General features: G+C 42.2%; 1 protein-coding gene across 3 annotated transcripts in view; it reads left to right on the forward strand.

The window, feature by feature from the left end:
* The first annotated feature begins 954 nt into the window (after positions 1-954).
* The window catches only part of MOSMO (modulator of smoothened), a 31,331-nt gene continuing 17,315 nt past the window's right edge, over positions 955-14,970 (forward strand). Inside the window, exons 1-2 of one of the 3 annotated variants that reach the window (XM_059861356.1) lie at positions 955-1,176; positions 6,333-6,452. In XM_059861356.1, coding sequence (XP_059717339.1) covers positions 1,071-1,176; positions 6,333-6,452 — 226 coding nt within the window. In that variant the 5' untranslated portion in view covers positions 955-1,070. The remainder of the gene's footprint in view (positions 1,177-6,332; positions 6,453-14,970) is intronic. The other 2 variants (XM_059861353.1, XM_059861355.1) reach the window with 2 other exon arrangements.

Below are 14,970 nucleotides of genomic sequence, written 5' to 3' on the forward strand. Positions count from 1 at the left end.
TTCCCACATTTGGTGCATTGTTCATTTTCTGGCTAGAGATTCTCACAGTTCTGTGTAGCTGAATCCATTGAAAAGAATGCCATCAAAAATGGATGTATTTGGGTGGGATTTCCAGTCACAATTAATTAGATTTCCTTCCAAAGACAGGACACAGACACAACGTTGTGTAGCACTTCTGAGGGGCTCCACAGCCGCCAAACCAGAATCCTTCCACGTCCTTCCCTGTTCTCATCAGTGCTACAGAAGCAGAATTTCAGAATTTTTCTGGAATTTCGGCTCATGCCCAGCCTTGCAAAGGAATAAAGAACAGGGACTCGAGAAACACCAGTTTTTTGTGGTGAACATAGACCTGTGACCGTTCCCCAGCCCTTAGCGGGGAGGCCAAGAGGCCCATTCTCGGTTCCACAACACCTCTGGGGATCGAGGTGCATAAGGGCCGGGAAGGACCAGGCGGAAGGGTAAGTGTTGGGGCTCCCCGGCTCCGAGGCCGGTGGGGACCAGGCGCGGCAGGGTCCGCGGGCACCGCCCGCCCCTCACGGCAGCCCCGCCCCGGGGCACCGCCTGCCCCACCCTCGCCAATTGCCCCGCCCCCGCCCAGGCCACACCCACCCACCGTGCTTGGCCCCGCCCCACACGCTCCGCGCCTTCTAGTCAGCCCCGCCCATTACCCCGCCCACCAGTGCAAACCGCACCCACATACACAAGCCACGCCCTTCTCCTACCATTCTGTCCCGCCCATCGGAGACAGACCCCGCCCCTGCCCCGCGCTGCCCAGGGAAAGCCGCCGCGGCCTCGGAGCTGCCCCGCCCCGCCCGGCCCCGGCCCCGCCCCCCGCGGGAAGCCCCGCCCCGCCCGGGGCGCGCGCCGGGGACCGCGGGTTCCCCTTCCGGAGCGGCCACCGCCCCCCCGCCCGCCGGGTTCGCTTCCGGCGCCGTCCGGGGTCCGTTCCTGCCGCCGCCGCCGAGCGCGGCGCGGGGCCCATGGAGCCGCGGCCGTGAGGCGCCCCCGGCCCGGGCCCGCTGCGGGAGCCGGGCGGAGGCCGGAGCCGGGTGCCGCCGGAGCCGGAGGAGATGGACAAACTGACCATCATCTCAGGATGCCTCTTCCTGGCTGCCGACATCTTCGCCATCGCCAGCCTGGCGAACCCGGACTGGATCAACACCGGCGAGTCCGCGGGTGAGGGCGGCCGGCGGCGGGACCCGCCGGCGGCGTGCGGCAGGTGGCCGGGAGAGGGCTCCGGCAGCGCCCGGGGGGCTCGGGGGCGGGCGGGGCGCGGGGCCCGGGCGGCGCTGGGGCTGCCGTGAGGCGCCGAAGGGAGGCCAGCCCGGGGGGCTGCCGGCCGCGGGGCCGAAGAGCGGCTGGGCCGCGTCCCGGGGGCTCCCGGGGCTGCTCCCCCGGGGCTGCGGCGAGTGAAGCGGCCGGGGGGAGCTGGTGGGACCCCAGCCCCGGCAGAGCCCCCGGCGGTGCCTCCCGGCCGCCTCGGCAGAGCCCGGTGTCCCGAGGGGTCCTGCAGAGCCCCCCAGCCCGCTCTCACTCCGGGAAGCTGAGGGCCGGGGCAGCATCCCTGCCTGCGCCTCCCAGGTGCCGTCACCTTGGACAGGGAATTGAGATCTCTACTTTGCGGCAGGTTTGGAGTCTCTCGTACTACACTGACGTTCCCTTTGTTGCAGGGAAGTTCTTGCCTCCCTACATCTTTTTTTTCCCCCAGAATATTTCCTGCATGCTGATTTTTATCAGCTTTTAAGCCGAGATCCCATGTGGTTTTTATTTTAGAGTGTGGCATTGTTTACTTTAAAAGAACAAGGATTTGGGCATCTTTCTTTTTACTAATGATATAATTGTCTATGAACAATTTATTTCAGTCCGTTGATAAAGACCTGCATGTTCTGATCAGTGGAGCAGGGAGAGAGAACAGGAGGAGGGCAGCTCTTTGATCTCATGTCCCAGAGGAACCCAAAGCTCCCTGTCAGGAAAGGAAGCCGTCCTTTCTGCGAACAGATTAAACTAACTTAACCACTTTGACCGGTCACAGGAGCTGAGGGAACAGCATGAAGCTGTGTCAGGGAGGTTTAGGCTGGGTATCAGAAGGTGATCAGGCACTGACCAGGCTCCCCAGGGCAGTCAGTGGTCACAGTGTTACCCCTCTGTGTGTTCAGGAAGTGTTTAGACAATGCTCTCAGGCACATGGTGTGATTTTTGGGGCTGTCCTCTGCAGAACTAGGACTTGGACTTGATGATCCCTCTAGGTCCCCTTCAGCTCAGGAGATCTGTGACTGTTCCTAAATATAATTTCCAAGCAAACCACAGGTTAGTACAGAGAAAACTGGTCTGGCTGTAAAAACTTTTGTCAAAAATTCTTGCAGAGGGCTTGAAAAATTTTCTTCATCTGGCTTGCATCTTCCATGCATGTGAACAGTTGAACTGATTCAAGTTGTGTCCTATTTCCTTTATACTAATGAAGCAGAGTAATAAAAACTATTTGAGATTGGTGACTGTACTCTGACCAGACTGTACTTATGGCTTATTTGATTTGCTTTTAATTACCTAGTCTAGAACCTAGACTTTCCTACATGGTTCAGAAGAAAGCAGAAGTCCCTTCCCAAAGTGCAGCCTTCAGGAACTCCCTGGGTGACTTCACCGTTCCTCCTGTAGCTAATTGTGATGATTTTCCTGCCTATGGCTAGATAAAATAGCTGCTTCTTTCCTCTTATAATTCCACCTAACAGCAGTGCTGCAGTAATGAGCCCTTCTTCAGGGGCTTAAAGTCAAATAAAATAGTATTAATTTCAAATATTTAAATATGTCTTTCTGAAATCCTGCCTCATGTTAGCAGATTTTGTGCAATGTGTAGGTTGTTGGATTCTCTCTGCATGTATAGAAAGGAGATAACAAAAACTATTCTGAAAAAAGTGCTTGTGGAAGAAACAGTCCTTTGGGAACTAAGCACAGTCTATTACGTTATTTTGTAAAGAAATATGTTTTCTATCCCTTTGTGATACAGAAATTGTGTCCTAAAATATTTTAAGCAGCAATCATTATTTCTTTACTTAGTGGATGATTACTTAAGAATCACCTGCCATTTCTGAGGTGCAACTAGCAGTTTTAATTAGGCTGACAAACACGAAATCTGGATTTTTCTGAGGGACTTCAGCAGTCAAAGAATGTTTTTACAGACCTAAGCCTTTTTTTTTCTTTGCTCTATTTTGAAGCCAAACAAATTGTTGTCTTGATAAAACCATAAAGGGAGAGCTAGCTACCATCCTTAATGACTCTTTTCTAGATTTTTATTGCTATAGGATTCAATGCAGTATTATAAGAGTTATGCTTAAAAGCAACACAAATGTGTATTTCTGGTGCTTAGACCTTCTAAAATGAGCCATTTGCCCAAACTGTAAACAAAGGAAGTGTGGAGATGCCCATTGAACCAAGGACTTCCTGTAGTATTGAATTATGAGGTGAATGCTTTTATGAGAGCCATTCATTACCCAGAGCTGCTGGGGAGAGATATGGCACAGGAGGGCACAGCCCTGATGGTGAAACCTGTCCCAGCTGCTGGTGACATTCAGGGACTCTCAGCAGACTACTGTGCTTGGAGCACATCCAAGGCATCCAGCTTCCATATGTGCCACTAAGAAGCAGGTTTTTTTTGGAGCATCCTGCACTCAGCTGGTGAAAGGAACTATTTGGTAAAAGAAAATATTTCTTTGCTTTATCTCTGTGTTCTTACATTCATCTCCTGTGGGAATTATTCTAGATTCTGCTTCTACAAGTCAGCCTGGTAGAGGAAGGGGAGTAAGAGTGTTTCTCTGCTTGGCTGCTGTCCTGGGGGTTCTGAAAGGCAGTGTGGAACAGCCTGGTCTCCTCAATGCTGCAGCTGTTTGAGGATGGCAGAGAGCAGAGGTCTTGGCAAACCTGGGAAGGCAGCACTGCATTGGCTCATTCAGAGCTGTTTCCAGCCACTAAGGTTGGGAACCTGGGCTTATGTTTCAGGGAAAAAAAATCTGATTTGAATGCTAAATAATATGTACCTCTTACTCCAGAGATAGTGATGAGTTTCAGCTAAATTGGATAGCAAAATAAATCACTGGCTTTATTGCTTCTCTGAAAAGTTGAGATAGTTTTCAATTTTTTTAAATCAATATAGAAGGGCTGATTAGTCTCCTAAATCTTACTCTTAAAGATAAGTTTTATAGTCATTTGAAAAATGTTGGCTATAGAAATTTCTCCTCAGCAATTATCAGCAAAGGATTGCAACTGAGATTATGGAAGGTTTCAGATGCTTATCTGTCCTTAGACCAGAGGAACTACACCTTTGTGAACATGGGTCCAAGTCTCTGTTGGACACTTTTTCTTAATGTAGTTTTGTAAGAATTGTTCATTAACTTGGTTTCAGATATTTCATACATCTTTAAGATGGTAAAGGAAAGATGAAAATTAACTGGATTTTTCTTACAGTGAGTTCTCTGTGAGGTTTTGTTATTCGTGCTGTGCAAGTACAGAACACTGATTACTCCAATCTGGAAGCCAGTGGCTGCTCAGTATTCTTGCACTGACTGCCTTTTCTTATCAAACTGACACTCTGTGTGAGAAATAAGGACAGGGTTGGCTTTAATTTCAGCCCATGCCCAAAGTGCCAGTGATTTCAGTAGGAAGGAATTTTGCTCCTGTATCTTTACACTTTTGCAAAGAACTTTATAAGCTGATAGTTTTGTCTCCATATGTTCCTTTTTTTGTGTGGGAGGGTCTTTAATGATTTTGATATTTTGTCTTCAGTAGGGGAGGAAGAGGGATAGAAGCAGCTCTAGCTTCAGCTCTCAACTCTTTTATAGGAAAAATGGTATGAATAGTATGCATAGTTGAAATTAGAGATGTTAAAAGCTGTGCATGTGGGGGGGTTGACAATTTGAAATGCTTTTATGGGGTTTAGGATAGGTCAAGTAATTTAAGGGAATAATTTAATCAAGTAAAATCTCCCTTCAGAAAGCTAAGCTATCAGTTTGTTTATGTGGCTTAGTCATCCCTTCCTATGTAGCATGATTGTTCATTTGATTCCAATTTACAGAACAACATGTACCCTTTTTGTAGTAGGCATTAAGTTAACATGGATGTCAGGATTTAGGGGTGCTTAACTGATGGGTAACTCCTAAAGCAAGGATACATCACATCCTCCTGTGCTGATCCACAGGTCACCAGGGAGCACACAGTAGAATGTTATGGCCAGGGCACTCAGCACATGCCCAACATATTTGTGTTCAGTAGAGCTTCCAATTTCATCTTGAATCTATGACAAAAGTATCAAGGTCACTTGTGTTAGGAATTACACTTTTCATTTAAACTGCCTTCTGTATCTTGCTATGCAGTAACAGAGTGATAGTGAATTGTAAATCTAGAACATAACATTTGTTTAAAATTGTCTGGTTACCAGTGCTGCCTTTCTATGTATCTTCTAAAGTGTTATGTGTACTTCTTGGGGTTTGCACACTCAGTTACTTTTTTATTTGTGAAGGATGATTTCAGATGCAGTGGTCTTACAGAAGAGCAGGCTCTGTGCAGCAGGCCATTCCTTCTGAGGTAGTTAACTCCCTGCTCCTGTGGAATAAGTTGTCTAGTACTTGGTGGAAAATTACTGATGTTCAGTGTTATTCCTCTGCATGTCATAGCTCTTCCTGAGGAATTTCGTTTCACGGGTCCAGCAGGAACTGTAGCTTTGTTGGGATCAGCTTAATGAACTATCACAGGTAGTATCACCAAGCAGTGATTCCTGGCTCCTGCTGAGCTTGAGACCACTGAAATATTTTTCTCTAACTGGAGCACTGACTATACATGGCAGAAACCCAGGACCACATGAAGGTGCTTAAATGATACAGTACTTTTAAATAGAATAAACCAGATAAAGTAAATAAAGTATCCACAACTTAAAGAAGGTGTAAACTTGAGTTCCAGCTGACATTATTGTTCTAAATGAAGTTGTCTGCTCAAAAAGTAGTGATATGTAAAAGTCAACATGACATACTACCAGAGACTTCTGCCCTTTAGGGCCTGTGCTGAGAGACTGTTCATGTACAATGTTCCCCTGAGGACAAGTCCTGGCATAGAGCAGCCATTGTGCTGTCCTCTGAAGGAGATGGTGTTGTTTCTGTGATATGTGGATAGTTGGCTTTTCAAAAACTGTCTGTAAAAGGGTTTTGGTGATCATTTGTTAAGCACCTTGCAATATACTCAAAAACCACAGTATGCATCTCCCAGCTCTTCTCAGTAGAAAGTGATGGGACATGATAGGAAGCAATTCTACAAAATTACTTTTTCTTAATGTTTTTTGTGCTATCATGTAGTGACTGTGACAGGAGAAGTTATTTGCCCTTTCATGAACCTGTTTGGATTGCATGCTGAGAATACAAATAAAAGGAGGATGATACAGAGAATGAAGATTTATGTTCCATCAGGTCCTAGAGGTGAGTGCTGAAAAGCAATCTCCCAAGCCATCTGAACATCAGGGTGTTAAAATTAGATTGTAGGACATAATTTTCAGGAAAACACATTTCTTTGATGAATGCTCCCAGGTGTGTGAGGAAGGAGGGAGAGGTGGTGGTGGGTTGTGATGTGTTGCTGATCCCCACAGTCAGGGATGAGGACTTCCTGCTCCTAAGATGCAGGCCCTGCCAGCAGCACTTGCATTTCAGAGAATTTGCCAATGCTTTAAAAACAACAATACCAAACCCAAACAAGAACAAGATTCTGAATCCCATATAATCTGAATACTCTAATAACAGTGGCCTGTTAATGGGTCTGCCTGGACTGGGAGGGACAGTGCCATTTTTAAAAGGAACATTTCCATTCTACTTTGTGTCTGTAGATGTCTTTCAAGTGGATGTAAAAATGTGACGAAGCAGAGTGTTTGAATTGTGCTTGGGTTCTGTAATCGACCAGGCCTTAAGGCACAAGAAAAATCAATAGAAAGGCATTGTTGTAATGGATTAATTTTGTGCTTACTCAACCACTCAGCATTTAAACATATGGAACTACTTTATGTATAGGAAGAATCTCATGAAACAGAGCTGTGTAAGCCTGGTTATTTGAGCCTGCCAGAGAAGACATGGGAGAGCCAATTGTTTTTGTCCATAGAGGAACTGATGTTTTACATCTGCTTTTTAGCAAATACAAACTCATGCTGTTCCTGTTAGGTGCGTGTTTTGTTTTCTCTTTAGTTTGCCTTCCACCAAATCCTGTTGAATTCCTCATTCTCTAATTAGAATTAGGTAAGAACCACCTGATTGTAGAGTACAGATCTGGGAGCCAGTAACATTCAAATCCAGCATCTGCCATGGCTGACTTTGGATTTTGGCAAATTATTGTGGTAGTACCCCAACTTCTTCCTCTATAAAACAGAGGTGGTATCTTTATCACAGTAACTTCTATTAGCATTAGCAGCAAAGCTTTAATTTCATTTTGTTTTTTACTTTTGTTTCCTATGACAGTTTTACTTTATTAAACTAAAAGGAGCAATCACAGAATATCAGGCATTTCATTTGGCTTTTCTAATAGTAGGTGCTTTGGATAAGGTATTTGAGTTTCAGATATTTGGAATAACCTTTTTATTTTCTTATAAACAATGTACAGAGTTCCTACAGAACTAAATTCTATTCAGTATGTGCAGATACAGATTTGTTTTCTGTCCATCCTGTGCTTTACTCAAGAAGTGTGTAACTGTAAAGCTGCTTTATACACTGATGGTTTGTCTGTGGGAAAGGTGCCTTGTTGAAACTTCACCTTTGTGGCTTCAGGAAGTAATCTGCCTTTCCTCTGATTTTTAAATCAACCTGATTGGAGGTGTGTGTATTACATTTGTTGCCACAATGGGTCTGCCTGGACTGGGAGGAACTTACACCGAAATCAACACAAGAGTAACTTAAACGTATGAGTCTTAAAAGAAGGATTCAATACTGTGTACTGCAAAACAAAGACGTAAAATTGTCTGAAATAATAAAAAAAAAGAAATCCTGTTAATGGCTGGGGCTTAACAAAAACATTTCTATTGTTAAGTTTCCAGCCAGCACTTTCATGTGAGCAGCATTATGTAAACTCCATTTGTACTTTTGCCAAAACAAAGAAGATCAGTAGGTCAAACTTTTAAGCTTGACCTACTTTTTTTTTCATAGGTACTTCACACCAGCTCAACTTTTCCCCATTTATTTTCATGCTGTGCAGTGTGTAGGATTTTCATCTTAGGCAGGAATTCTTCACCTTGTTCTTGAATCCTTTTCCAGCAGTGGTTGAGACCTTTGTATTTCAGAAGAATGTAACTGGAGTGACTCATGGTTGAGGAAGTATATTGAACTTCACAGAGAATAAATGCTGCTATCTATTTTAGAAACAGATGCAAAATTATGTTTGTCGTGTGGTGGAACAAATACAATATGGAGGCTATTTTATTCTTCTACAAAGTTATTTAGGAAAACTATAAAATTATTTCAGATTTTTAGTTCATACAATTTTAAATTTAAAAATAATTTTCCTACTACCTAGTTGTAAGTTATTATTGTAATTCACAGTGCCTACAAATATAGTAGTTGACAGAGTTTTTTATTAGTAAGGGCTATATGCAGGAAAAAAGTTCTTTGATAATTTTGCAGCAATCCCCTTATGTATGCTCCAGCTGCTTTGTTCAATTTCACTTTTCTTCCCCAAGCCTCTGACTGATGGAGATATACACAGATCTGAAAAACTGGAGATATGGCCAAGAAGAGGATCTGTGCAGGGTACGTGTCTGTTTTAAGGAGAAGGGAAACAAACCAGACTGGCAAAGCACTCCTGTTGGCCTGATTCTGTAGGGATCTATGTGGAATCAATGGTCATAGGTTATATCCCTTCTCAGTGTAAAACTTTTGGGCTTTTCCTGTGATATAACTTTATTTCCTGTCTGATGTATTGTCTTGTATACATATTTTAAATTTTGTAAGTAGAGTTGATGCCAAGAGTTTGGTCTCTTGGGTACCCTAGGGGTCTGATTGTGATGGTTTGTCTGTGGGATGGGCTAATCCAGTAGGAAATACTTGCTGCTAAGAGTTTGAGGTTCAAAATTCACAGAGAGTGTGTAGAGCCTGGTTCCTGTCTTTGAGCAAAACATACTCAGTCTGTTACATCTGGGTCCTTGGGCTGATCTAAAATGCTCCCTTGTGAGGACAGCAAAAGCCTCCCAGTGATTCACTGCAGTGTTCCAAGCCAGCACAGCCCAGTGCAATAGGCAACAGTTGGCTGCTACCCAAAAACCTCCTGGTAGCTGCAGTTCTATGCCATAAATTACAAAGCACTTTGGGATCATTAAGGATGACAGTCCCTCAAGGTGTAGTGATTAATACCCCACTTGGATGTTTAAATACTTGTCCAGTTGAAGACAGTTCACTTTTGGCCTTGAACTTGATGGTGAGCAATTCTTTGTGCCATTGTTTGCACACTGCATTAAAAGGGCTGGGCTGTCTCTGAGCTTGGTGCATCCAAGAATTTAATAATCAAATGACAGTGTTCATAGACAGTAAAGTCAGGTAGGGTATTTCTGTAGTGCTCATCATGGAGCCAGCTTCCCAGTTTGTATTCTTGCAGTTCTTATTCCTGGGCTTTCCTTTCTTTCACCCAGGTTGTTCTGAAGTGGTTTCCACTTCTCTTGCTGTGACTACTTTCTGCTATTGGCAGCAACACAATTCAGTTGTATTTTTAAGAATAGGTGTGGGGTCAGACATATGATCATTCAGTGTACCTCAGAACTGCTTTGCTGTGAATACTTCAGAAGGGCTGCTTTGAACCTAGATTCTTGGTACTTTTCTCAAATTGATGGCATATATACTAAGTTCTGCAGTAAAATCTTTGTATACAAGGAAATGAGAGGGACCCTGGCTTTGTTGATAAGCAGGGTAAATGTACAGGTAAGGGGGAATGGTTTTGTCTGTGACTTCATCAGTGTGAATTTAATGTATCAAACATTAACAGCCTCCCATTGTAATGTCTTTATTCCAAAGTAAAGTGAAGAAAATTCATAAAGGGTTGTCATGGGCTTCACGCTTCCAGAAGAATGACTTCTGTGTAGTGGGTGACTTGTTTGACTTGAAAATTTGCTTTGATATATTTGATCTTCTCTCTACAGAAGAGAAATACTCTACATTGAGCATTAAGAGATTTTTTTCTCAATCATAGACAGTAATCCAGTAGTATTCTCATGGTCAGTGGAAGTGTCAGCTCCAGAACTGCAACAGGGGAACAATCTGATTTCCTTTCTTGTAGAGGAGAAAAGGCACTGCAGCTTCCTCTGTGCCTGTTGATGTGAGGAGCATTGTAGGCGTTTCATGCTGTGGGGGAAGAGAAGTCACAAGGGTGAAGAAAGAACTTTTTTATTTTCCTTAGGTTGAATTGCGTTCTGAAATGAATTGTGCACCTAAATCCATGCGTTAATGATGTGCTCTCCATCCTAGAAACTCGTGGGAAGAAGCATGTTTCACTTTGTTTTTTAAACCCACACTTAATTCAATTTAAAAACTATGCAACAAGATTGTACAGGAAACCTGAAGAGATTGAAAGGCCAGGAATTTCTAATGTGGTTCCATAAATTCTTTCAGTGGAATATTCCTGGGTCACTCACCAATTTCAAGAAGCATTCTGAAGTTTAATACATGAAAAATGGTGAAATAAAGAGAGTAAAGGCCAGAAGTACCAGTTGCTGTTTCACAAACAGAAGTCTGTTGACTTATGCCCATTGTAATCTGCAGTAAATATTCCCTGTAAGTAGATGTTCAGTAAGATGAAGTTGGTGATAAGAACAGAGAATCTCTTGGTTGTTTACATAAAATCTAAAATTAGAGTTAATGTGTTTCAAAACGTCAATATGACAACTGTATAAACCTCTGTTAACAGTACATTCTTTGGAGCTCTATATAACATTTGGTTGCTTTTCAAGAACAATCCTACTCGTTGTTTCAATAAAATGGTATTTTACTTCAGTGAAGTGCAAATTTAACTGTTCAGGAATGGTCTGTCTTTTCTTATACTAGTGAAAAAAAAAAAATACAAGAGAACTCTCCAGACTGTAAGAGTCTATTTTTGTAGATGCCAATTTGTGATAAGGGAGAAAGTGTTATCACCACACAGACAGCACCTGTTAATTGCCTAAGTAATTCAGGCTTAAATTATGCAGGCTTCTAAAACAAGGACTTGCCCTAGCAAAAGCAATAGGAAAATGTGTACTTCAGGATAAATCCTGAATATTCTTCCTGCATTCCTATTGTTCTTTGTTTTTAATATTTTTGTTGTGATGGGAACAGCAAGTAAATGCCTAAATTTGAGATTTATTACTGCAGAAGGAGGTTGGAGTAAGGTTTGGTTTATTTTCCAGTTTGCCTTTTGTATTTGTGGGGGCTTAAAATGCTAATTAGCCTAGAAACTGTGTGCCAGCAGTCCTGAAGGACAACTTGTATGTAGTTAAGCTATATCTCAGTCTGTCTTTCAGCACGTGAAGTGTTACTTGTACACAATAAAATCTTGGCCCTGTACCTAATCCCTATTTGAAGTGCAGTTTAACCTGTATTCCCAGTTGTTACAAGCGTGTCATACACAGATTTGGCAACAGTTAGAAAGTGCCTTTAGGAATAAAAACTAAGATTAAGTTTTATTTTACTTGAAGTACTATTCTAGTTGCAATGAAATACATTCTTTGGGTAAATAGGTGCTGTTCTTCAGTTGATAAAAGTGCCTTATGAAAAAAGCAAGTCTAGTAGACAAAGACAGGATCTTGTACATCCCCAGTGAGTACAGTGTTGGTAATCTCTGTGTCCAAGGAAGGACTTGCAAGACCAGAAATGTGCTTCATCTTTCCAATTTTTCTAGTGGTTTTAATGAAGGACTACTTCTACCTGCAAACCTCCCTTCTCATGTCCTCATTGCTATAAATACAATCCTGCCATCAGTTATGTGATGTAGAGAAACTGCCACAATTGTTAGTACATTTGGTTTGGGGTTTAAATGTTCTGTTCTTTATTTAGCATAGTCTCTTGTACTTTCAGGTAATCTGGGCCTAAAATATTCTATTCTGTCAGTAGTGGACCAAGAGAAAGTTGTGCTCAGGTGTAGGCAAACACTGAAGCACATCAGGTGTATTTAGGCTCTTTACAGAACAGATACCGAAACTTTGCAAATGTGTTTCTAACCATATAGATGCCAAAATGCATTTCAACACTTCTCTTTTCACCTTCACCACTGGGTGATTCATGAGGCCATGGAGCAGCCAGATCAGTGGGTGTCCTTGGAGCATGTCTGATGCAAGCTGAGATCAGTGCAAAGCACAACAGTTATGTCTGACAGAGGAAGATGATCCTTATTCCTCATGAATTTAATTTCTTAAGATGCACAAGCAGTCTTGAAGTCAGCGCCAGGACCTGAATCTTCCCCCTACGTTGATTGCTTTTGTCACTACGTTAGAGAAATGGCTTTAGGCTGTAACCAGGAAGGTTGAGAGTTATTTTCTCTCTGTGAATAAAAAAAGGGAGAGCAGTAGGGTACTGTAGTTGATGTGGTTTGGGAGCTTCAGTGTATCTGTCCTGGTCTGCTTGAACATATCTAATAAGTTTATAACTCAGCTAACTTGGGGAAATTATGCTTTTGGATATGCAGGAGTTAAAAATGGAGGGCTCTGAAGTCCAGTTGTTGCTGTGAACAGACCATCTTATAAAACACCTCTGTGGAGGGTGATCTACTGCACTGTGAGATCCAGAATTTCTGTGTTGTTCTGGTCGTGTTTGGTTGTACCACATGGCAAACCCTGGTGCTGTCATTGCTGTGCCAGCCTGGGCAGCTCATGTCACTGGCTCCTGTTGGTGATGCAGCCCCAGAGACCTGCACATCACCCTTACAGCTGCAGGTGCTGAGCAGACCACTTCTGAGAAGGTTGGGGCAGGGTTGTGTGGTGTACTGGATAAAAAGGTATCATTTTACAGCTCTGTCTGAAGCCAAACATAACAAACTGTTAAAAAGAACACAAGCTCATCAGATGTTAAATGGCAGAACAGCTGTGGGTGTCATAGCTTGTGGCTTTCAGCTGAACATATGGCATAAAATGGTGTGGCTGACTCAAAAAAATCACTTTTAAATATTGACACTGCCTTTGATCTTTCTTTTTTTAGTTAGTGAATTTTGTCAATTTTGAGTAGCTCTACTTTGGTTGGAGGAAAAATGGAAATAACTAGATTCTTTGTTTGTGTTTTATACTAAATAAAACATTGCTTTCTTATTTTAGAAAAGTTCTCTTTTTTTCCAGGCCCTTGCAACTTTAGAAACTGTAAAGATTCTAGTCACTGGCAAAACTATTCCATTGTGAAAATGCTTATAGTGTTAGAAAACAAACTACCAGAAGGATGCAGCTTATTAGAGGTCCTTTTAATCAACATTTAATTAATGCTGTCTTCTGAAGTAGGAATGAATACCTTCTTCTGAAGGAAAGAATACCTTCAGCACAGGCAGATTTCTTGGCTCTGATATGTGAGAACACACAGCCTTTGTTGTGTCAGGAGAGTTGTTCCTGCATTAGTGCCTGAGGGTAGCTCTTAGAGAGTCTGGTGATCCATCACCAAAAAAAAAAAAAATCTAAAAAAGAGAGGGGTTGCAAAATTAAAAAAACATTAAGTAGACTCAATGCACAAGCAGCAGGGCATTGAGAGTTACTAGAATTCAGAAATAAACTCACTTTTTATTAGTCCAAATGTCTGCAATTTAGGCCTCTCTTAGAACTCATGTATCATAATGATTGTCATCTGTAGTAATAAACTTTTCTAATATGTGTAAGTCTTTCTCAATAGATGACCCCTGAGTTTTTTTCTCTTTGAGAAAGGAAGAGGGAGGGCGAAGACTGTGGGTTTTGTGGAGGAGGGATTTGGTTTGCATTAGGCATGATACAAACACAGAATTGAAAAATTTTGAGGCAACTTGGCACCAGATGTTCCTCAGCAGCAAGGCAGGCTTTTCTGCTAATATACCACAACTCTTTGGACATTGGCTTTAGACTTTAAAATTTGGAATTCTTCTCTTTAGAAGTCAGTAAGATTTCTAAGGAGTACCAAAAATGGTACCTAATAAATCCAGTTCTCTGGAAATTAGATTGTTAAATATAGAGACATTGGTAGGTTCCTTATAGCTAACATAAGCTGTGTTTGAAGCCAGGGATATTACCTCAGCTGTATGAATATTTTTAAGAATATTTTGTTCCTGAAGCAAGTAAACATCCTTTACATCTCTAGAGCAAGAAGGAGGATCCATTTCAAAGTTGGTTTGGAAGGGAGCATCAGATTTGAGAGAAGGGAGTAGAAGAGAAATAACAAGTTGTATAACATAATTTCACAACAAGGACTCTCACAACAAGGACTCTTACAACAAGGTTCTTAAAAGAGGCCCTCTTGATGTAACAGGAACTTGACAAGTAAATCTAGGTCTTTATTAAAAACTGACTTTTTAACATAGTGTAAATATTTTGTAGCTTTTTGCTTCACACCAATAGAAATCAGTGCGTAAATGAATTGATCTTGCATCTGGTCTTCTTCAAGGTGAGAAACTCCAAAGCTTTTTTTCCCCAGGGTTATGATACCTATTAGATGATTTGAGAGACAAATTGGAGTGAAGGCCAAATGTATAAGATTTGGCATACAAAAGGTGGGAAAGATAATTTATAATCTGTTTGTTTTGCACTATTCTGTATTCTGTGCCTTTGCTGGTGATCCTCTGTTATTCTTTTCAGCCTTCTTGTAGATCATCCTTTAACATTTATAAATCTCATTTTAAAGGGTCTTGGTTTCCTGTTAATCTACTGTTTGAACAAAGTACTGGAACATCCGCAGTGAAAGAATCAATCTGTTCTGCTGCATCCTGAATACTGTACTTGCATGGTAACCTCAAAGTTATTTTAGCAGCATAAGTGCTAAAGAGCATCTACTCAAACTACCT

Source organism: Haemorhous mexicanus, chromosome 17 (assembly GCF_027477595.1).
Source record: "Haemorhous mexicanus isolate bHaeMex1 chromosome 17, bHaeMex1.pri, whole genome shotgun sequence".
Classification (NCBI taxonomy): Eukaryota; Metazoa; Chordata; class Aves; order Passeriformes; family Fringillidae; genus Haemorhous; species Haemorhous mexicanus.